General features: G+C 34.4%; 1 protein-coding gene and 1 long non-coding RNA gene across 20 annotated transcripts in view; one reads left to right on the forward strand and one right to left on the reverse strand.

Moving 5' to 3' along the window:
* The window catches only part of KCNMA1 (potassium calcium-activated channel subfamily M alpha 1), a 458,566-nt gene that overhangs the window by 306,589 nt on the left and 129,028 nt on the right, over window positions 1-22,949 (forward strand). For all 19 annotated transcript variants that reach the window (XM_018068974.2, XM_018068976.2, XM_018068980.2 and 16 more), the window contains 5 exons: window positions 10,650-10,760; window positions 12,647-12,752; window positions 14,128-14,210; window positions 16,339-16,408; window positions 16,913-17,068. In XM_018068974.2, the coding sequence (XP_017924463.2) occupies window positions 10,650-10,760; window positions 12,647-12,752; window positions 14,128-14,210; window positions 16,339-16,408; window positions 16,913-17,068 (526 nt within the window). The remainder of the gene's footprint in view (window positions 1-10,649; window positions 10,761-12,646; window positions 12,753-14,127; window positions 14,211-16,338; window positions 16,409-16,912; window positions 17,069-22,949) is intronic.
* Window positions 1,784-5,125, reverse strand: LOC108639013. The gene is made up of 3 exons (XR_001920201.1): window positions 5,092-5,125; window positions 4,931-4,958; window positions 1,784-1,830 (listed from the first exon to the last, which is right to left on the reverse strand). It is a non-coding gene; the product is annotated as an uncharacterized LOC108639013 (long non-coding RNA).

The following is a 22,949-nucleotide window of genomic DNA, read 5'->3' on the forward strand; positions in this document are numbered from 1 at the left end:
CTCTCCCCTTCTACATTGTCACTAGTACCCAGCATTGCTCAGATGTCTCTAAATTTTTACCTGATCTTCAGTCAGAACCCCACATCCTGAAAAACTCAGCAACAGATTACAGGCTTCTGCTAGCTTTGGGGCTTGCTTAATTTTATTTTTTCACCTTTTGTTTTTGTCTTTCTTTATTTGCACTATCTGTTTGTTTTTATCTCACTCTGTTGTCAGTGCTTTCTCTGCCGATCTGTACTGCTCATATAATTTGTTGTTTGAAACTCAGCTCTGTCACCAGCATACAAACTGTTCAATTTACTTTATGCATTGTTTTCCAGCTCAAATATTAATTACAAAGTAGTTTAAAGATGTCCTTTGCTCGTGTGGGTCTTTCATCAGAGAATCTAAGCTTGGGAACTGCACAGTAAAAAGCCATTAGCACCCCTTGTCTGATGTTGCTTTTGCAGTCAGTAGAACAAGATTGATGAAATGTTATGTTTGGCCAAAATTTAAGTTTTCTTTTGGAATTCAGTGTTGAGAGAATGGATTGTCAGAACCAATAAGTTTTCCTTTGCATGGGATACAGGCATGTGGTAGTAATTAGCAATATAAGGTCTTTAGTTGAGCAACCAAGCATAGATTCTGGCAGTAAACATAATGAGAAACTACAGGTTTTCTATTTCTATTGTCAGAAAGTTTCCAGATAAAATTAAATACATGTACAATATGAAAACAGCTGAATTTTGGTGAAAGATATAGTTTCAGCCCTTAAAATAACAAATGTGTATATTTTTAAACTTTCTACAAAATAGAAAAATACATGGAATCTGCTTTGTAGCATTTATATATTTGTTTATACATGCTGCCTTGTGAACTCCGTGTGTGTGGAATAACATGTTTCTCTATGGTTATTAAACATTAGGTCATATGTTAAAATCAACAGATGATTACGTGTGTTTTGAGGATTGCACTGCGTGACTTTAATGCTAAGGAGAGCCTTTCTATGGAATTGTAACTGTCAAAGCAGCTAGAATGAGTGCATAAGAATTCTTGATACAAACTCCACTTAGAAGAGAAATAACCAACGCACCAATAAGTTTGATCTCACATTTCATTTTGCTTTTCAGCCCATAAAGTCCCCAAAGGCCTCATAAACAATATAGGATGCATTTGGCACAATAAAGAATCTTACTTCTCTCTTGGATGAGACACATACATACAGACTTTGGAAACAGAAGTAGTTTGTGGGCAGTATGCAGTTATCACTGGTTAAATCTACTAGATACTAGGTTAGTTTTGTTGTGAAAGTCCACAGGGAATTTTTTAAATTTTAAATTTAAATTATAATTTCTGCTTTGTAGTATTACTGAAGTGAGATTTCTAGAGTCTCATAAAATACATAACAGGAATTTTTTTATAGTCTTTGATTGAAGTTCCACCTGTTAAATAAACGGCAGTACTCACTGTTGCATATATACCAAAATTTTATACCAATATGTCTATACAAAATGTGACTGAGACTAAAAACACAGCTTTAAGGACAAGTAGGGTAATGAATTTGGCACAATTACAATCTAGAACAAAAAAAATTACCAAAAAAAAGGTAACAATCCTTGTCTTGAATTACAAATATATAAGCAATGAGAGTTGCTCTGTAGGTAATGATATTATTTCTAAACAACTGCTTTTTTACCATTTTTCTTCTTCAGCTCATCAGAAGCCACTGTATTGTTTTTACTGTGTGTTTTGATACACCGGAATCAGATGATCAGTCGACAAACAAAACTGGCCTTCTCAGTTTAGTTATACACAGAGCAGACAAACAATTGCTTCTTGCTGTAGTCATCGCTAATTACAAATGACACAGAAAAAAACAGGCTGTAGTTACAAGACAGAAAATAATTGATGATAAATATATGTATGTAAAAAACTAAGTCATAACTGGTAAACAAAATTCAGACATAAAAAGCAATCAGACGTGAATAAGAAAGAAATATTGCAAAATATTATTTTGTAATACAGCTAAGGAGGTGTCTTAGGATACCGGTGATGTGTCTTTCAGTATTTTCCACATTGAATCCTACGTAGCTTTTCTGTTCTCTCTGATGAGCAATTCAGTCACTACTGTTTCTCCTTCCTTTTTTTTTCCCTGGATGAATTGTGTAGTACATGATTTTACATTTTGGGAAATATTTTTACAAAGTAGGTATTGCATATAAAATTCTTTACAATGATATTTCCTCTTAACCTTTAGGAATGCAGAAAGTAGAACTTTCCATATTGGCAGAGAGAGGGATGACCTGCTTGAGTGGGGAGGTTGGACCACATGACCCACTGTGGCCCCTTAACCATTCTGTGATTCTGTCCACATATATATAAACTTCTTGCCTTGGCACAATAGTAAATGTTTATGCTAGACTTTGTTACATATTCAAAAAACTTAAAAAAAAAAAGATGCATTATTGTAGTTAGTATGTAGGATTAAAAACTGTATTTTAATGAAATCACAGTACTTTACTGTATAAGCTATTAAAACCTCATTTCTCTTCTCGCATGATCTGCTCTGCTTCCCAGAGATTTCTTCAGATTTCTTAAATTTACAAGCCATAAATTAGCAAATCATCAACATATCAGCGGGAATAATCATCTGTTAGAAATTCCTTCCAGAAGGAAACATGGGATCCAATAACTAAACTTCACAGAGAAAAATAAAAACTGTAGACAGATAGATATGGTAAACAGAAAGAAAAACAGATAATTTAAGTTGACAGGCCATCTTGGGCTCATTAGACATTTGAATTTCATTAAAAATTAGAAAAAAAAATTTAAGGCTTATCCAAAGCAAAGATCCATTTGCTGCAGTAATGAGAGGCATAGCTCCAAAGAAAGTGACATTAGATTATTATATTAAATAATTCGATACAATATGTAAGATATTATTTTTTCAGTGGTATGAGAATGTAATAAGAGAATGTGACATGGATTACATTATGATCCCCAGGGATGTCTCTATTTCCCATCTGCTAGCCATTCTTCTAATCCCACTGTTTCAAATGAAGTTTCACTTAGTGATAAAGAAAATCTGATGAGCGTTAAATAGACTGACAGATAGAAGAAATAGGACAAACTTTTTTTTTTTTAAATTTCATGTGCTTATTAAACTATATCCATTCTTGTGAAAGTAAGAAAGGAAATGTGGGAAGTGACACATAACATTTTTATGACATGAGCTCACAATAACAGCACTTATTTTATATTTCTAGTTAAAGTTGTAAAAATTCTTTGTCTCTTCCTAAACCTTAAAAAAAACCTTTTGGATTTGGCATCAAACAGCAATTGTTGCTGTCCAGATTTTGACCCAAGAAAGACTGAATCTGGTTTATAAATCTGCTGATCTTCCATATTCTACAAACTACACAGTCCGTGACTAAGTGTGTACCTTCCAATGAGTGTAATGTGAGATGGCAGAAGTCATTAATTGATCAGCAAGTTTTAGAGGTTGTTTGCTTTCACTCAGGTTCTGTTGCAGAAAATGAGTCATGACATTTTGAGTTGATTTCTGTGGATAGAAATGCATTGGCTCTGGTCATGGATGAAATGCTCAAAAATCTTAAAAGCCATTCCTAACTCCCACTTTGCTTACAAAGGATTTAATTATTTTTTGAGTCTTTGAGCGCGTAAAAACACGTAAGGTGGTTTGAAAATGAGTAATGGTGGGAGAAAGCAATGTATTTAACAGAAAATACTGTGATTTGTTTTCAAAATAACAGGGTGTTTTGTGTGTGTGATATCTACCACACAAAATATTACAAGAATGAAGTCCAGAGTTTGAAGGGATTAGAACAGTAGATTAAGGCCCATTTGTAACTGAGATGCTAGTGCTGGAGGTGTAGATTACTCCTGTATTTTACTGTAAGCTTTCCAGTATGGGCTCCTTGTGCATGCTATTTAAGAGGTTTTACTTCTGTTTATACTGAACTATTCACTTATTTCTTTCTGAGCTCTGTTATGCCTAAATACTGTGGTATTTTTCATGAAAGCAGAAATACTCTAAATAATATTGCCATGAAGCCTGAATGAAAGGATGAATACTCATCCTTTACTTTAAGCTACTGTGGAAGCCTCTTAACTAATCCAGACCCTGGAAGAAACAAATCACTGTGCTTTCATCTTATTATTGCAGATTCAGAGGTATGCATCAAACAAAGAATATTAACTTTTAATTTACTTTATAGACAAACATTGTGCAATTCCTTATATCATGAAAACGTAAGATAAACTCATTTATCTGTAGCTGAGCAAAGGAGTTTAAATAAGCAAAGCAGCCTAGCATGAATCACATGATAGCATGCCATTACAAACAGACTTAGATGCAAGCTCTAATGTACAGTTTAAACAAAGGAGTGTGCTTTTTATCCTGGATTAAAGTATCTGAAATACACTCTGTCAGCCTGTTCTCTAGAAGAAATCTCACTTAGGTGGCCATAAAATATTTGAGGCCCCATGTAAGTGAATTCTTCTATACTGTTTCTATGTGCTTCACAAACAGCTTCTGATATTTAAAGGTTGCCAGTGACACTCCACCAGTATTCACTAAGCAAGACTGAAATCTGGATTTGTATAAGCACACTTTATATAGTATCATAGCTGTAATAATTCAGAACTCATTAGGGTATTGTGTGCTTGTCACTCATTACCAGTTTTATGTTTAAGAGTATTTGAAAGGATTCCTTCTTGATTCTTAATTTCACATACTTATATTGGTCACAAAATAACTTAATATTTGCATCAGAAGTAACTTTCAAATGGCTGACATTAACAATTTCCCATTTGTGATAATCTTATGTATGACCCAGTGCTGTTCCACTGATCTATACCATATACCATATACTCAGTGTAGCTGTTTGAGCATTTCCTGGTATTAACTAATCCCTTTTTCTTTACTCACCATTTAAGAGAACCCAAAGGCATGGAACCTGTTGGAAAGAACAGATAGTTTCTGTTAGAATTACTCACAGCAACTTCAGTATAGGCTGCATGAGTTCACTCTGGTTCCTAAATAGTTGACAGCTGAAGCTATCAGGTCCAATTCACAGATATTAAAGGTACCTCAGACATGTTCTCACATACTGCAGTCACATCTCCTGTGACTGTCTGGTCAGGTGCTTATGTACTTTAAGTGTTGGTACATATTTGAAAGTCAATGCTGTCTGCTTCTTGGTGACTTCAACACTTTTGAAATTTTTAATCCTTCAGAAGTAAAGAGAATAATGAAACAAACAGTTGTAGGAGAAGAAATGTTAAAGTTGCTGGAATTTTATACACTTGACAGTCAATGTGCTATATCCTTTAATATTTTCTACCTTAATCTTCTTTGAACTAGAAAATTTATAGAACCTAATGGGAGAATCAAATTGAGAAATAAGCTTAGAGTTGAATATTTTTTTTTTTGCAACTGCCATGTCTTATTTTCAGAGTATTTTGTGCTCTCTCTTCATGGATACAAATGACTAACACAAAAAGTTTCAGTAGTAACACATTGTAATTTCCTGTCCACTGGAGTTATTTTTCAAAAATTAATCTACTGTGTCTTTTTCTAGTTCAAAAGTGACCATTTTAAATGAGTGATTCTCAGCCTTTGCTTTTTTTATATATGCAATACATAGGCAAGTTTCTTTAGAGGTTGTAATTTTATAACATATTATTCTGGCTAACTATACATACTGGCTAAATAATTGATCCTTAGAGGATCATCATCCTTGGGTTCAAGTCTTCTGTGAAAAAAAGAGAAAAACTTCAAACTGTGACTACACAGCACTTATGACTCTAACAGTATTAATCTGAGGGAGGAGTTTATATTGAAATAAGATAAAGACACATAGCACATGCATAAAGTTTTGAGCTGAATTAACAGAATCTTGAGTAATGTTAGGTAAACCAGGAAAAGCACAAGTGGCTGGAAACATTGTAAACTGTTATGTTTAAGAATGCATGCCACTAATAGATAAACAACCAGACCATATCCACAGTCTCTGTTAACATTTATTAATTTTATTTTTTTTTTTAATAAGAAGATGAGACTGAGACCTATCCTTTTTTGAGCAAAGCCTGTTAGACTGTACAAGAACCTGTTTACTTCAGCCACAGCAGTCTGCTACTGGTATATATGCAAATAATTTAGATGGTCAATAGATGAAGGAACAACCAGAATGCTAAGCAGAAAGACCAGGAAGACATCTGAACATATGTATTTGATATAAATATAATTTTAGAGAGACATCTTCTAAAGTGCACCACACTTCTTCTAGTTACTTGACAAGTGAACACCAAGTATTCAACTGAACAGAATTTTGTATTTATTATACTTGATTTATTGTGACAGAGTAGTTGGAGTGAATTTTTTCAAGTTCTTTATACTTGTTCCAATAAAATGGATATAATTTCTTTCAAAATAAACAGGCAAAAGATTTGCCTTTTGTATTGTATCCTCTGAAGGAAGAAGCATGCAAAGATCATTTGTAAAGAATCCCATTCACAGTGGATCTGTTTTCATTTACATTGCTATTTACATGGATTAAGTGTATGCTCTCAATTATCTCATGTCAGAAATCTAGATGTTTTAGCTTTTGCTTATTTCATTTTTTTCTTACTAAAATAGTTTGTATCTGTGGTAGCTTAGGATCCTATATCACCATTTTTTGTTTACTTTATAAGAAGCTAGAGTATTTTTAGCAAATGTATCATTATGTCAGTACTTGAGTAGGAAAAAAATTAGGTACTGTAGGGAATTTCAGCTGTTTAGAATCACAGTTGTGTACAACTGTGTACAAAATTGTGTACAACTGTTAATTTTTTGTATTCGAAATATTTTCTTTTTTTTTCATATTTCTCAAATTAATTTTGAGGATGATAAATATATATGGGAGAGAATGGATTAGTCCATTTTTGCTGATAGAATATTATTCCTGATAAGCTTTTGATTCTTTGTAAAAGATTTCTATTGCAGCATCACAGTCTGGTAATATGGACTCCCAGTGGTATATTAAACCATTTTCACCTCTAATACATGATACCAATGACAACTATTACTTAAGAGAAACCTTAGTCCTCCTAAATACATGTCAGTAATAAAAATGTCTAAATTCCTAAACCAGATTTTTCAGTATGGTAAAGAAAAGTCTAAATTTTGTTTTTTTAAAGAATAAAAAAACATTGAAAGCACAATAAAGTATTACTTTTGAGCCTTTTAATAAGAAAAAGCTTAATGCAGATGTTAGACATTTCGTTTGACCCAATATTTTTCATACAATGTTTTTCTACTAACCAACTCTTTTTCACAACGAAAAAGTTATCCAGTATGTTGGCTTTACTTAAAGTCTCAGTGCATGGAAAAAAATGGGTGGTAAAAAAAAAAGGGAAGGGAATGGTTATTGAAACACACAGAGGAAGTTATAAATCTTCAAATCATATACAGGACAGATTGGAACAATATAAGCTCTCCAAGTTTTCTTAAATAATGTACCTAAAAACTCTCTGTGGGCAAGTAGGAAATCTGTTTTCAATATCGTCTACTTCTAAGCAAAAAATATAATTTATGTTAAAGAAAGATTTTATTGATGGGGGTTTTCAACCAAAAATTAATGCAAATATCTCATCAGAAAATACTGTTTGAAAGCCAGGAAGTTTAGTTGCAGTCACTATTCAGAACACTGCCCTGCACATTATAGGAACAGCAAAGAAGAGAAAAATAGATCATGCCCAGTTCTAAATCAGAGTGAAAAATGAAACCATAGTGCAGATGCCTTCCAACACTTCAAAAGGAATTAGCCTTGATGTCCAAATGCAAGACTTTTTGGCAGGCAAATGTTTTATTTTCACTGTAGCAGATTGCTATGAATCCCTACTCAGTGAGAGTCAGAACAGGATTGTACCAATTGCATCTGCTTTTAGCAGGAGTTTTTTGTAGTAAATAACCTCTGGAGTTATTTTATAATGTGAATTATCTTGTAGTCTTTTGATACTATGATGATTTCCTCTGCAATGCAATATTTTGGGTTCCACAGCCATACTTTAAAAGTGTGCATTCTAATCAATGACAGAAAAGAATGAATATTAAGTGAAATCAACCAAGAAGGAGATAAATTTTCTGCACAGGAATGCAGTGTGTCAGAAGAGCACTCAGGAAGAGATTCTGCTAAGCCCAACAGCACAGGATCTGTACAAAGGAGTTCCCTACCATGGGAAATTATTTCTACAACCAAAACCAATGCTTCAACTATGCAAATGGAAAGTTCAGTTTCTTAATTAGTAATAACTGGAAATATCTGAAGAAAACTACCTATAGTTAAAAATCTGTCATCTTGGAAAATGTGTACAGACAGTATAAGGAATACAAATTAATATATTTTTAGCTGCTATTTATGATTTTCTTGGGCCATTGAGGTTTTTGGTGCTAGATGGGTTTACACTTACAGAAAAGTGTTGAGTACCACTAGACAGCAAGAGCTTCCCAGTAGGTTACTGTAATGTAGTGTATCAAACACAGTCTGTTCAGAATTGAGATCTAGTAAACTACTAAGGTTTTGAACATTTCTTCAGAATCTGAAGTTTCCTGAGGTTTTCCATTTCCATTGATATACTACTTATACCCTTAGTGCAATAACACACATGAATGCCCATCTCTGGCAATTCAGGCAACTGACCATTAGGGAAACAGAGAAAGAGTGCTTCTGGTAGGGCTAAGAGAGGCAGGGCAGAGCCTACTGGAAACTCTGCCAATTTGCAAAGCTCCCAGAAGAAACCTCTTAAGGACTTCTTGCACCAAGAAGAAAGGATGACCTGATTATATTTTACATCTTGTTTTCTTATACTGTGTTTACCACCTCATAAAACAGGAAGGCTTTAACTCAGGGGTTTTTTGTGTTTTTAAGTGTTTGCAGTCCAAGGACTTTGTGCTTTGTGCACTTACTGTGCCTGAAACTTCTGTTAAAAGAAAAAAAAAAGCAAAGCAGACACTATTAGCTAGTTTAACAATAAACATTCATAGTCTCCTATAGACATTGATTTCTTACCTATTAAATAGAATGAAACCACTGAAGTTTTAGTCTATTGCTATTTCTAAAATTGCATTTGAGTCCTGGTGCTGTCATTAAGAGCTCATTCAAAAGGAATGTTGTCATATTTCTATATAAATATTTAACACTGTGATATGCCAGAAAAGTGATGATAGTAAACAATATCACAAGGTCTGCTGGACTGGTATAACAGTTTATCGAGTTTTGCTTTTCTAGTCACTGTCAGAGACACTGCAAAAGTGGCAGTACCTGACAGTGATAGTTTTCACTGCATGGTGCATATTATTACTATTGATTTGTTCTGCATAGTTATCCCTTTTCCAATGAGTTCAGTGTACTTTTCACACACATTTCATCAAGGATCAAATTATGAAGCAAGGAAAGACTCCTGTTATAGTCCATTACATAGGTAATCATTGCTGCTACATATTATTTGTTGTTTCCTGACAACGAGGTTTCTATGTTACCGAGTTTTCCACAGAATAATTATGAAGTAGCTGAGACTTTGGTGGTCTGCTTCTTATCTTTGGAATTACTTTGCTTCACATTTAGTGGTTCAAGTGTCAAACAAGTGCAGAATTGTGTGTTTGTGCATAGACTATATGACAGTAATGAAGGTGATTTTCTGTTACTTCAAAAATGGTATCTATGGCACCTTTTCCCTCTTCCTGACTTCTGTGAGCAATGTGGTTATTAGAAGTATTAGCAATAGGCTTAACAAAAATCATTATCTGTCTTGAAGCCATGAAGGTAATAGAAGCTGGATTTTATTTTTTTCCATGAAGGATATTGTGAGACATTTTGGGATATTCTAATCATAAATTTTTAGACTTTGTTTTTACAATAATAAGGGAGCAAAGATCCCTTAAGTCAGAAAGAGTGCAATTTCCTAGGCCTTTCCTTCAGCCTTTCAGAATTTAAGATGTAGAATTCAAGAATGTGTATGTAGGTATATGTTGTGCTTCCATCTTCCATGGTCAGCTACATCTAGTAATAAAAATGTGGAGCAGTAGAAACCTTTGTGACATCACAATCTATGCAAACTGTGATTTTCTAAGCAATCTGTTGCAATGGTGAAATAAGTAATGACTTCTTATTGTAAAGTACTTTCTTTCTAGGAGTTATGGTAGGAAAAATATTTCTTTTTTACTGCTTATGACCTATAATTGACAATCTTTGCAGTGCCTTCATTGGCATAAATATCTGCTTCAACTGTAGAAAAATATCGAGATTTGCTGTCATAAACCAAAAAATTGACCAATAAATCTCATTAGAGGAGGTAAAAATGTGGAGAGAGATGTGTAAAATAAAGAAATATACCTTTGAGAAGGACTGGTTAACATGGTGTATAGACTTATATATGACTGATACCACTTATTGTTAAATGTGTAATACAACATGTCCAAATGGCTTTGCAGGTGAGAGTGTATATATATTTGCAATTGCAAAATACCTTTTGGAAGTGATATTTTCCTTCTCTGACTTCATGGAATACAATCTAGAGAAACGTCAAGAAGGACCTTTTCCGTTTCTGCTTTCTTGCTTGCTTGTATTACCTTCTTTGCAAGATTAACTCTGATTTTTCTGTAACAGGCACATAGTTGTCTGTGGTCACATAACACTTGAAAGCGTGTCCAACTTCCTGAAGGACTTCCTGCACAAGGATAGGGATGATGTCAACGTAGAAATCGTCTTTCTGCATAAGTGAGTAATCTTTCAAGATTAGTTTTATCATCAATTACTAAAGCTCTTTAAATTAAGCCTGATCTTATGAGAAGACAGAGAATCTTTCAAGCTGCAAATAACCATAAAATTAATGTTTTCAATTGTTGTTATTAACAATATGTTTTGAAAAATAGTTGTTTTCTACATTTTTGATAACACATTGTTAGGTATACGTATTTCAAGCAGATAGACTTCAGACCCAGTTGTGTCATCTGTGAGGTAGATAGCTAAATGCATTGTTGAAGTGGGAGTGGAGTTATGAAATAAAAAAATATTGGAATACTAATAAATATATGGGAGAATTCTTTTTAGTGGTAAATATTTATGAAGAAACTACCTAAATTACTAACATTAGTAAAACTAAAGAAAAACACTGTATGTCATATGAACTTATGCTAGTACATTTTCACCTTGGATTTGTCTAGGAAAAATGTTTATTTCACATTGCAAAGTATTTATAAAAAGAAAAATGTGGGTGTGGATTTAATTTTAATATAAATGAGATACATTACAGATATATCGAAGATAGAAATTAAATTCTTATCACACTGATAATCAATACTGCTGTTACCCATATATACATACCTACATACACATAGTCTCTTGCCTTTTTCTGATGTGGAATTTGGAAAAGTGCCTGAAGGTGGTTGTTGTTTCTTGCGGGCTCTACATTATGTATAATACAATATCAAATGGGAATGCTTAGGGGAGAAGTTGCTAGAAAAGGCCATGTGATAGGAGACAGTATGAAAAGGTCTTTTCTGCTCTGGAATGTCATCTGTTTAAAAGTGTTGCTAGCTATGAACGAGTAATATTTTTGCATTCAGAGCACGTTCGGCACTTTTTGTCAAAGAAAATGATTAAAAAGTTAAGGAATCATATGTGATGATTTAAGAATGGAAGCTGAAAACCAAGAGTCAGCAGCACTTGCACAATTTTATCATCTAGTCTTTTCAAACTGAACTAGAGATAATATCCTCAAGTAACTACATCATTTATTTGCATCCCCTCTCTCTGTAATAACAAGAAGTGACTGTGAGGGGAAATCAAAGGTCTTGATTTCCACAGTGAAAGTACGTGGTGACAGGAGTCAGGAAGCTGCACATTCACGTGAAAGGAGTTTAGCACCTTGCTACTTGTGCCTGCTTTCTTCTGTACCTTCACCGACAAATACTTGCATGTATCTCTTTAGTTTTCCTATTAAATTTAGCATTTGGCATGGCAAAGGTCTCATGCACTTACTGCGCAGCTATTAAATCCCTTCTGTTTTAATGAGTGGCATCAGAACAGATATTTACAAGGTTGTTGCCACATTATGTAATTGACTGTGATCCATTTAATTTTTTTTTTTTATTTCTGGCAAAATGAAATGAGACAGAAGGTCACAGCATCATTGTGTCTGTTTTATTTGCAGCTCACACAAGCCACAGGATTCCTAGAGGGTTTCTTTTTTTGGTTTTTAGTGATTTTTGCATTGAGCTCTTTTATTCATGCAGTCTGCCATTTTGAGAATGGTGGGGACATGGAGAGGATGATTGTGTTACTAGATAAATTCCAGGCAGAAAACTGTGAGAGGATGTTTTCAAATGTTTGCACCCATACTTCTGCATTCATATTTGTGAGAAACTGCCAAAGGATGAACGTGGATAGTAGCGCAATGAAGTGAGCCAGAAGCACTGGGGACAGAAATAAGAAAGTGAAAGCAATATAGTGTTTATCTTTTAAGTATTGCACACTGTTGCCGCATCACAGAAAAAGCATCAACAGAAGTAATAAATGGGTGGGTTTGTAAACGAAGGAAATGGGGCAGTTATGTAAGCTGATTTCTCATTTTCGCTTGTGTTTTCTTCCTCTTCCCAATGCAGTATCTCCCCTAACCTTGAGCTGGAAGCTCTTTTTAAACGACACTTCACTCAGGTGGAATTTTATCAGGGTTCAGTCCTTAATCCCCATGACCTGGCGAGAGTGAAGGTAACAGCTCTGTTGTTCTGTTCTCCTGCTAATTGACTTTTTTAAAGTACTCATTGCATTATTTGGAAAAAAACAGTAAAGCCCTTCTTCATGTAACCCCAAAAGATTGGTTTTCCATCTCTGTTAGCTTGACTAATAAATTATAATGTCTGTCCTTGTAAACCTTTTTTCCCCTATATCTTTAGATTTTCAAAACTACAGTAACAATGACTTAAGACACATTGTCTGCCATTCCATTAAACTCTTTATGAATGTTTCATTGACGTTTCAAGAGTCTATTTTACTTTAATGTTTGATATAGCAGAACATTGTCTTACAGTAGCGGCTTAAAATACTCATTTTTCACCTCCTGAACCTTTTTATATTGCCTAGAATACTGAAAGAAAAATACATTTTAAGATTTTTTGATAATTAAGCTAAAATTAGATAGTTTTATTTTCTAGAATTCTAAATGGTAAATTTTTTGTACTCTTAAAGCAAAGCATGAAGATTAAAAAATTTTAAGGAAAAACCAAGTTGTCAAATACATTAGTAACTTTTTTGTTTCTTTTTTTTTTAACCCCAGCGGAATGTAAACTGGCTATTTAAGCCAAGAATATTTTAGCATAGTGTTGTTAATCCTTTCTGGGGTTCTAATCACATCTTTTGTCCATTTTGACTGCAGAAATTGCTTAACCTTTTGTAACCCAATGCACACAATTTCAGTTCATCAGAACATGTTCTAATTATGACCATAAAATTGTGTGTTCATGTTTTGTGTTCTGTATTCCCCCCTTATTTGTGTTGATAGTTGGTTATACACACTGAAAAAATACTTTTTTTCATATGCTTTGAGTTCTGTAAAGCTAAGGTTTTTCTGAATCTAGAGGTCCTGTGAACAGATCAGTTGTCTTCCTCTTACTTTCTAAATCTGGTACTCAGATTCTAAATCATCAATTCAGCCTCCTCTTCCTGTCTATAATAGGAGGTACTTAAATTCCCAAAGAAAGCTGCAGGACTTGTGGGAACACTGTCCTGATGTAACAGGAACTTTGTATGGATTGGGAGATCTAAATTCCAATATCTGGTCACAAAAGATTAATGTTAACACCTTCATGGCTCAGCTGATATAAAGTAAGAGTCGACAATTGAACTACTAACCTGCTCTGATCATCATAATCAAGTTTCAAGGAACTGCTGTGTGTGTATGAGAGCAGTTATGATTTATAATCACTCACATTAACTCACATTAACCTAGTAACATTTTTGATCAGCAGTATTAAGAACTGACACTCACACTCACAATGGCAGTGCTGGATTCCCTGATACTTCATGATGAAAGAAGAGCTGGAAAGAGACGTTGCTATACATGTTTTCTTTTTCTTTGGTGTCTCAGATAGAGTCAGCAGATGCGTGCCTAATCCTTGCCAATAAATACTGCGCTGACCCAGATGCTGAAGATGCCTCCAATATTATGAGGTAAACTCTGGAGTTTTTAATAGCTTTTTGGTTCTTAACTCAGATTAGATGATTTTCTGATCTGTTGCACTTAAAGAACACTGTAGGATTTTTTTTTTTTTTTTTTTGGACAAATTGAAAGTGTCACAAAAGTTCAGAGGTGAGAATATCCTCAATTCCTACCTAAACTGTTTGATTTGGCTGCTTCATTGTGTCTCAGAAGAGACACTTGGAGCCCAAGCTTTGGTACTCTTAGTAATTTTGCAGGACCTAGGTTGAGTATTCATAGCTGAATGAAGAGAGGAAGGGGAATGCAGTTATATTGTTGCAACAATATGTTATGAGAGCTACATGAGCTACACGGGCTGCTATTAATGATGGGACAGAAGAACACTTCATCACTTCACACCTTGTTTCCCCCTGGTATATCTGCTCCTACAAGCAATGTGCTGCTCAGGGGATAGCAAAGTATACAGTAGAGTGGTCTCCTATCTCCATCCTGCTTTTTTTACGCTGAAGACCAATCATTACTTTTTTTGATTGACAAGCCATTTACCACAATAGGGACCACTAACCTCCTCCTGCTTTCCTCCTTGAAGTCTCTGAAGGAAGGAGATGAAACAGTCAGTCAGTAGGTGGCCAATCAGTAGAGTTACAACAAACCCATGCCATTCCACATTTTATGTTTTGTTCATCCTGCTCTTGTTTTAACGAGATTGATTCGTTAGAAGTTCTCTATCATTGGATTGGCCAGTGTTATGAACAAATTTGATTGGCTTGTCAGACGTTTGCATGCTGTGCAAGGAAGGGTAGAAATAAAAAATGAGTTATAAAATTGCTCCTCTGGAAAACTTTCACTGCGTGCAAGAGATGTGGCTGTCTGAGGAAGATGCAGGGCTTAAATATGCCTAATTTCATTTTACAAGCTTGGTGTGGGTTGCAATGCGAGAAACTTTATTTTGACGTTGGTTGCATAAATACATTAAAATATTCCAGTTGGAGATTAGTGAATTCTTAAAAGATTTAATACATTTAATGTAATAAAATGCAAAAGTGTAATTTGAAAGTGGAATTCTCTGGTGTTTTCTCACAATTTAATTCAAAAAATTGAATGTTTAATTAAACAACTCAGTGAGAAAGGGAAAATTAGAAGAAAGACTTGTTAAAGTAATGCAATTTTTTTATGTTTCCCATTCTAGCTTTGATATGCTTCAAAGCACAAGCCAGACTAGCAGTTTTCAAGATACTTTCTACAAAACACTGATGTAAACACTTATGGCATTCAGTCTTATGAGACTGATGGTACCATAATAAGTCATTTTTTTTTTAAATTGTTTTATCTTCTTTCTCTACCTTCAGTTTGTAAATACAAAACTGATTTTTTTGGCCTGTTCATCTCTTTAATTTTGTTCAATGCTTTTTTGTAATGCATTATCAATCCAAACATTTCTCAAGCAATTTTTTTCCATCCACTTAAGATCTATACACAGTTGAGTATATCTTACACTCATGAAGTAATTAAGAATGCAGAGAAGCTGCAGATTATGAAAGTAGCCCCATATTTTATAAATTCATCGTTCAGATATCAATTTTGATATTGAGCTTTGGAGTAGTCCATAAAAATTAAGATGAATTTGAGTGTGTAAAATCATTATTTGAGGTACTTCAATATGATGAATGTCGAGCAGGTATAAATAAATAATATGTGATGGGGAAGGAAGAAAGGGGTTTTTTCAGACATTTATCATTGGAAAACTTGATCAATTATGTTGATACAAAGACATGAAGGATAATCACTGAAGATGACATAATAGTTCCAAGTGTATTATTTTCCTAGGAGAATAAATGGAATATCTGAACAGATTTGCTAAAACAAGTCTCTTTTTCTGCAGACTTCGTAAGAGAAAACATTCAACTGAATATTTCCTGATGTTTGTTTTTCTCTATTATTAGGAACTAGTTATTATCTCAGTTTGACTAGGTGTATATATTGCATAGTTCTGACTTCAGTCGATATGCTTTACAGCCAGGTGGATATGAGGGTACAATTTTAATTGTGGACTTACAACACAATGGAGTTATTTGGATGTATTATCTAAATATCCTGTCAGTTAAAAGGTACTTTATTAGTTTTTCCTTTTCTTTTTAGAGTAATTTCAATAAAGAATTATCATCCGAAGATAAGAATTATCACTCAGATGTTGCAGTATCACAATAAGGTAACATGATGACCAACAATGTTTCTCTTTGGTTTTTTGCTACTTTGCATTCACTCCTACATAACTGGTTCCACTAATAGTAAGCCTTTTTCTTTCCAAAGTAAAACGTCCTAATAAGCCTTGTCATGTAATCTAGTTGCAAAGCAATTCAGTTTTATTTATATATGCAGGGGACTTTATCAAAATCCTGACATATATTAGTTGCCTAGGATCTAATTCTCAAAGCTACAGTGTCCATAGTTGCTATTGATTCCAGATTAGCTTTTAACTGCCTAACTTCTATAAGTATTGCATAGTTTATTATGCTAGAATTACCCAGGATGGATTGGTGGCCTCTAGGCAATTAATCTGAAGTACTTGAACTTCTTCTACCTACTCAGAAAACATTAAGCCATTAACAGAGAAAATCATTCACTGCTATTTTCTTCAATACCATACTATATTTCAGGAAGTATTTTTGGTTACTCACCTGGGGGATATTTTGTTTGTTTATTTGTTTTCCAGGCCCATCTGCTAAATATCCCAAGTTGGAACTGGAAAGAAGGGGATGATGCAATCTGTCTTGCTGAGCTCAAGCTGGGTTTCATAGCCCAGAGCTGCCTGGCACCAGGCCTTTCAACAATGTTAGCCAACCTCTTCTCCATGAGGTCATTCATAAAGGTAATGTCTTGTCTCATTAAAATGTATTAGTCTGCAATTCAGGTTGTCAGAGAGTTGAGTAGAGAACATGATTCAAATGTGAAGCAGATAGGAAGACATTAACAGATTTTGTAAGACTGAAAAAAACAGCACACAATTCCCATACAAAAGTTTTCTCCTACAAATTAGGCAATGAACCAGATTCTGTCAAGGTATGTTTTTATTTTTATTCAGCAAGCCTCTGACCTTTAAATGATTTTCCATAGCAGCATCCTTTACTAGGGAGATATTTTCTGGTGTTTGGTGGTTTTGCTTGATTTTGGACAAACCACATGTTTGTATGAGAAAAGTCACTGCTGCTAAAGCAAAAATATGATTTATGTAAGTCCAATATAGCAACAAAGTGCCCAGAAAAAGGGACTGGTCGTTTTGGTCTTTTACATCAAGTGGCTAGAGAACCTCTGACTGTGAGTAAATAAAGAAAATGTGTTAGAACCAAAGCCTCAACTTCCCACAACATCATTCATGTATTTGCTTCTCCTCAGTTTTAATTCAAGTTATTTTAATAGTGATTTTAAATTTGCAGTGAGAAAATGAGAGATTCACAAAATGATAAACTGGACTATGGGGGAACTGTACTATAGACACACACATTTATGGCCTGGATTTGCAGCTAAAACATTTAAACAAGTCAAAAACTGGAAATGTAAAGCTAGCATGTTTCCAGAAAATATATCTAACCACTTCTGCCATTATTTTATCTGCCTTAAATCCAATGTTTTCTTATTTTATAACATATTCTTATAATAATTCCAGTACAGTAGTAGATTAGACTGTCTCACTGATGAACAGTTTTAGGATGTAGGCTCAGGTTTGCAATGCACTACTCAGATTATATTTCTATATACACAGGATAAGCATAAAAATAGCAATGAATTAGATTTGGAGGAAGCTATCAATGTCAGTTTTGCTCTTGTGTCTGTGATTATATACAGTTATAAACAGAGCAGTGTGAAGACATACCTTAACTTGTGTGACTGCAAATGTCATCTTCAGATGGCACTAGGAGAAAAAAAATGCCATAAGATAGTGCATTGAGATGGCAATACTCTGTTAGAACTGGTTAAAATTATGTCTGCCACTTAACCAAGAATGAATTTTCTAGGCATGTAAAATGCACGTCATCACTTCCAAAGATATCTGACTAATTTAAAATCTGAAGCCAAATAATGTATAAGAACTGAGACATATTTATGAGACTCCAACCTTATTGGTGATTACAAAAAGTTTGTTTATTTAGCTGAAAGGATGTTCTTTTTCATGTCTGTCTCACTCAGAAAACTTGAAAAAGAAACCTTACTGAGTGGTGACTGTGAATCAGAAGTGTATTGTAGCAGAGCAGCTACATTGATTAGAATTGCTAAAGAGGACTATATTGAAGAGAAATATTCCCATTCCCTAAAAAGAACTTTCACCCCTTTTCATTAAGAACATTGAAAATATTGTCAGGCCTTCATAAATTCCTTGGGCAAATACTATTAGTGGAGTCTCCCACAAGTCAGGAGATTGCCAGGAAAATGTACTGAAACTTCTGTATTTTTTAATGAAAGCTTGGAATGTGTGTTTGTTCCGCCTTCTTCATAACATGATTAGAAAGTGATTTAATGTGCAATAAATGTTTGGTTGGTCAAACACAGATGAATGTGATTGATGGTGATGTTGCACACATTTAACTCATTATGTGTTACTTTTACAGCAAAATGATTTGTGTAAACAGTCTGCTCAGTATTAAAAGTAAAACAAACTAAGAAACCTCAAAATATTATATTTGTTCCTAATATTTTCCTTTTGGGTTTAGCTGTGTAATCTCATATGGAATCTTTTATGTTCTTTTTGGCACCAAACTGAACAAAAAGGAAGTCAGCTCAAAAAGATTAAGGTTCTGTAAACACTTAAAGACAGATAGATTGCACAACAAATTATATGTTAAGGACAAAATCCCCTCAACTGTACACCTGTAAACTATATTTCAATAGTCCAGTTTTCTTATAGCAGAGACTGTTTTTATTGTATTAATAAAGGGATAGAGACTATTTATTAACTTGAAAAGTCTCTGAAAAAGATGGAAATACTGCACTGTACTGCAATTTCTGTATTGTTTGGACTACCAAATGTGTACCAGAAGGCTACCCATATGAGAAACATTGCAAAAAGCAGGTAAATAGAATAATAGGAAGAGGTGGTCAAATTTTGTCCCTCTATAAAATCATGCAAGCCAATATGAGTTAGTATTGTTGTGTAAATTAATAAAATGTGGAATGTGGCACTTGAGTGTAACACAAGTCCACAACCAAATTAGTTTTGTCTTTGCTCTATTGGTAAGACAGTCAGTACACTTAATTCCAGATCTGGAATTATCTGGAGCTGTCTCTGTTATCCACTAAGCTATTTTGAGAGCAAGAATGCTCTGTGGGCTCTTCTGGCAGCTTTTACACACCCAGTGCAATGCCTACTTTACATTCCTTTCTAGTCCAGGCTGAAAGAGAGACATAATAAAACCACACAGATTTACATCAGTTGGGTGCTTACCTAAACTGAGGGAACACATCAACATGTTTGCTATTTATTATTGGCCACTTAGGCAGCCTTGGTCTGTCTTACTGTGTGAAACTAGGGTATGCACAGTGAATTCCTTCAAATGTAGGAGAACTTTAAAGGAGGGTTGAGGAGGAAATGCAGCTTCTTGATTTGTTGTGAGGTTCTTCAGGAGACTGCAGAATAAACAGATTACACGATCCTCCTCACAGGATTTAGATTACATATTAATATAGCCTGTTACCAAAGACATTCATTCTCTAAGAGATCTTCCTGAATGTAATGTTTTTAGTCATTGAGTCTAGGAATTAACACCTGTTGTGGTTTAAAACTGTTTGCTATTTAGTAATAGTACCAGTCCTTGTGATCACAGTATATTTGCCTTAGGCTGAAGTCTACCATGGAGTGCATTTTCAGTCAGTCATTTGAACAGGTGGACACCAATCTATCTTTTGCATCATGGCTGGATAGAAATACTGTCCTGGTTTTTAAATTTGAAAGTATTGGAAGTAGAGCCTGTGTGCCTTTCAGTTCAAACCCATCAAGGCCAGCATCTAAAAAAGAATTAGATGTCATGATATTTCAAGAATACTCTTAGTGCCTTGACTCACTGCAGGATTCTACATTAGTATGAACAATGAAAAATGCTTAAATGTTTCATTTGAAATTAGAGTTAATCTTAATTAGCGTAGTTGCTGTTATATAAAACATACTCCTTTTATACCAATTTTAAAAAACATTCTTGCATACAGAAAGCTGTGAAAATAATTGACTGAAATTGTAGTTTTCATAGTACTAAGGATATTTGTTAGCTTTGATTTAAGCAGACAATGGAATTGAGTAAAGAGGTAGTTGATAACTTATAATACTTGAGGAAATTCAATTATAAGACTAAATCTAAGAAGCTTCACAGGACTGTAAGAACTGCTTTCAGCCAATTATTTATCTATATGTCAGATTTAGATATCCATATATAAAGACAATAAAACTAGACATTCACTCAAGCAATTTGTGCAACTGAAAGGGCATTACAGGTGAACATGAGGAAATGTTTAAACTACATTGCTTTCAATACCTTTTCAACTATCAATCAAGAATATTCAAGGATGTATTGTGTTAGGACAAGGGGTAATGGCTTTAAACCAAGAGAGCACAGGATTAAATTAGATATTAGGATGAAATTCTTTACTATGAGGCACAGGAACAGGTTGCCCAGAGAAGCTGTGGTTGCTCCATACCTGGAGATTTTCAAGACCAGTTGGATGGGGTTCTGAGCAACCTGGTCTAGTGAAAAGTGTCCCTGTCTACGGCATGAGGGTTGGACCTAGATGATCTTTAAGGTCCCTTCCAACCCAGACCATTCTGATCTTGTGTGTATTTTCTTTTTATTCTCATCTATGTTGTTAGAAAAATACATTAAACATCAGGAAGCGCTGGAAGCATTCTCAAAGGCTTTGTACTGTTTTATTCTCTTTCTGTGGTGGTGATGAGCTGATCTTATTCAGTGCTAGGGAGCAGACTTTACATCTGCTTTCATTGTGCTATAAAGGAATTTTCATTTTGTCACTTCCTTAATATTTATAAAGACACTCCACCATCCTTTCCCTTGCAAAATGCAATAAAAGAGCCTAGGTCAAACTGCAACTCTAGCATTTGTTCTCTGTCTTGAAAGTGATACTTAGATCTTTGCCGAAGAGATTATATAGCATTATCAGGTTCAGATATACTCAATCTCTTTCATGTAACTATTTATATCATTACACTGAAAAGCGAATGCTATGAACAAGATAGATCATGTGGAGCTACAGAGCTCCCAATAATTACACTGCCAAGGTGTAGGGCTGGGTGTGTTAAGGGTTTTGGTTTTTCTCCTGCAATACTAATGGTTGTGCTTGCAAGATGAACATCATTTTTTCATATCTCTGTCACCATGTCTCACTAGGAATTGATTGCATTATGTAAATATATTTGCTGATAACAATATTGTATCTATATACAGCCAGAGGAGAGAAGAGGAGTATTGTAACTTAAAAAAAGATACAGATGAAAATTACATTTCTTCTCTTGGGATGCACTATGTAATTTTCCAGCTGTTCTTCATATAGGCTATTGAATCAGTGGGTGATTTGTTTTATGACTATCTAGGAGACAGAATTGCAGTGTAATGTAGTCAGGGAAAGATAATCAGGTACTTATCTTACTAGAGAGGAATTTGGAAGATATAGTTACAAGTCATTGTGGTGGTGTGGCACATTCTGTGTCAGGTCCAACGGTAACCTAAACTCTCTTCACCTTTTTTCCGAGTTATGATTGGAGTAACTTAAATATTTGTTAGTATTTGTTAAAATTTCCTCTAGGGTTTATAAGGTTTCTAAAGTAAAAAATGGCTACTTACTGTTCATACCAACACAGCATCCTGTGATAATATTTTGCTATGATTTTATGTGAAAGTCAAAGGAAAATGCTGTGTAGTCTTAATAATTTACAGTGTTGTCACCAGTATAAGATAGTGAATGACTCCTTGTTGCTTCATCAACTTCTAATTGTTCTGTCTTGTTATCTCTCTAGAATGTTACTTTTACTCATGTTGCTGCAGTATCAACTTGAACTACTTTAGTTGTTTAACTTCAGGGATAAAAATAACAAAATGATCTGCAAAGGCTATTCCTTAGGATCATGTAGGAGATCTCTCATAAAGGCCAATGCTCATTTTTCTGTAAGGAAAGGCATATAAAAGAACCTTTTGTCATTTCTTGGTTTGAGGTCAAAAACATTTGATGAGTAAACAAAGTCCAAATTTAAACAAAAAAAAGAGAGGGTGTTTTAGAATTACCCTTTTTCAGTTATTGTATCTTCATTCAACAGTTACACCTTATAGAAGGTCCATAGGGGCCTGTGTTTGAGGATGGAAATACCATGCAAGAAATGAGAAGAGGGAAAAGAAGAAATGACAGCAGGCCCAAATAATATGATTAGGGGTTTGGTTGGCTTTTTTTCCCCACTGAAGTGGTTCACTGCTGTTGTATTTGTGCATCTCATGTCTGTTGCTGCTCTTGTGTTGTTACTCACTGCAATGTTTTATTCTGTTCTAAACATTGTTTGGCATTACATTTTGCTTTAATTACTCTGCCAGCAAAGACACATCTTCTCATTCCAAATCAGTATTTGACGGCTTAATTATTCACAAATTCTTATTGCCAAGTCAGTATTTTTCAGTAAACAATAAATTATCTGAGGATGGCATGTCCCATCCCTTGAAGTCAAGACCAGGTTGATGCTTTGAGCAACCTGATCTAGTAAAGGTGTT

This window comes from Manacus vitellinus, unplaced genomic scaffold, assembly GCF_001715985.3.
Source record: "Manacus vitellinus isolate BGI_N305 unplaced genomic scaffold, ASM171598v3 scaffold_15_pilon, whole genome shotgun sequence".
Classification (NCBI taxonomy): domain Eukaryota; kingdom Metazoa; phylum Chordata; class Aves; order Passeriformes; family Pipridae; genus Manacus; species Manacus vitellinus.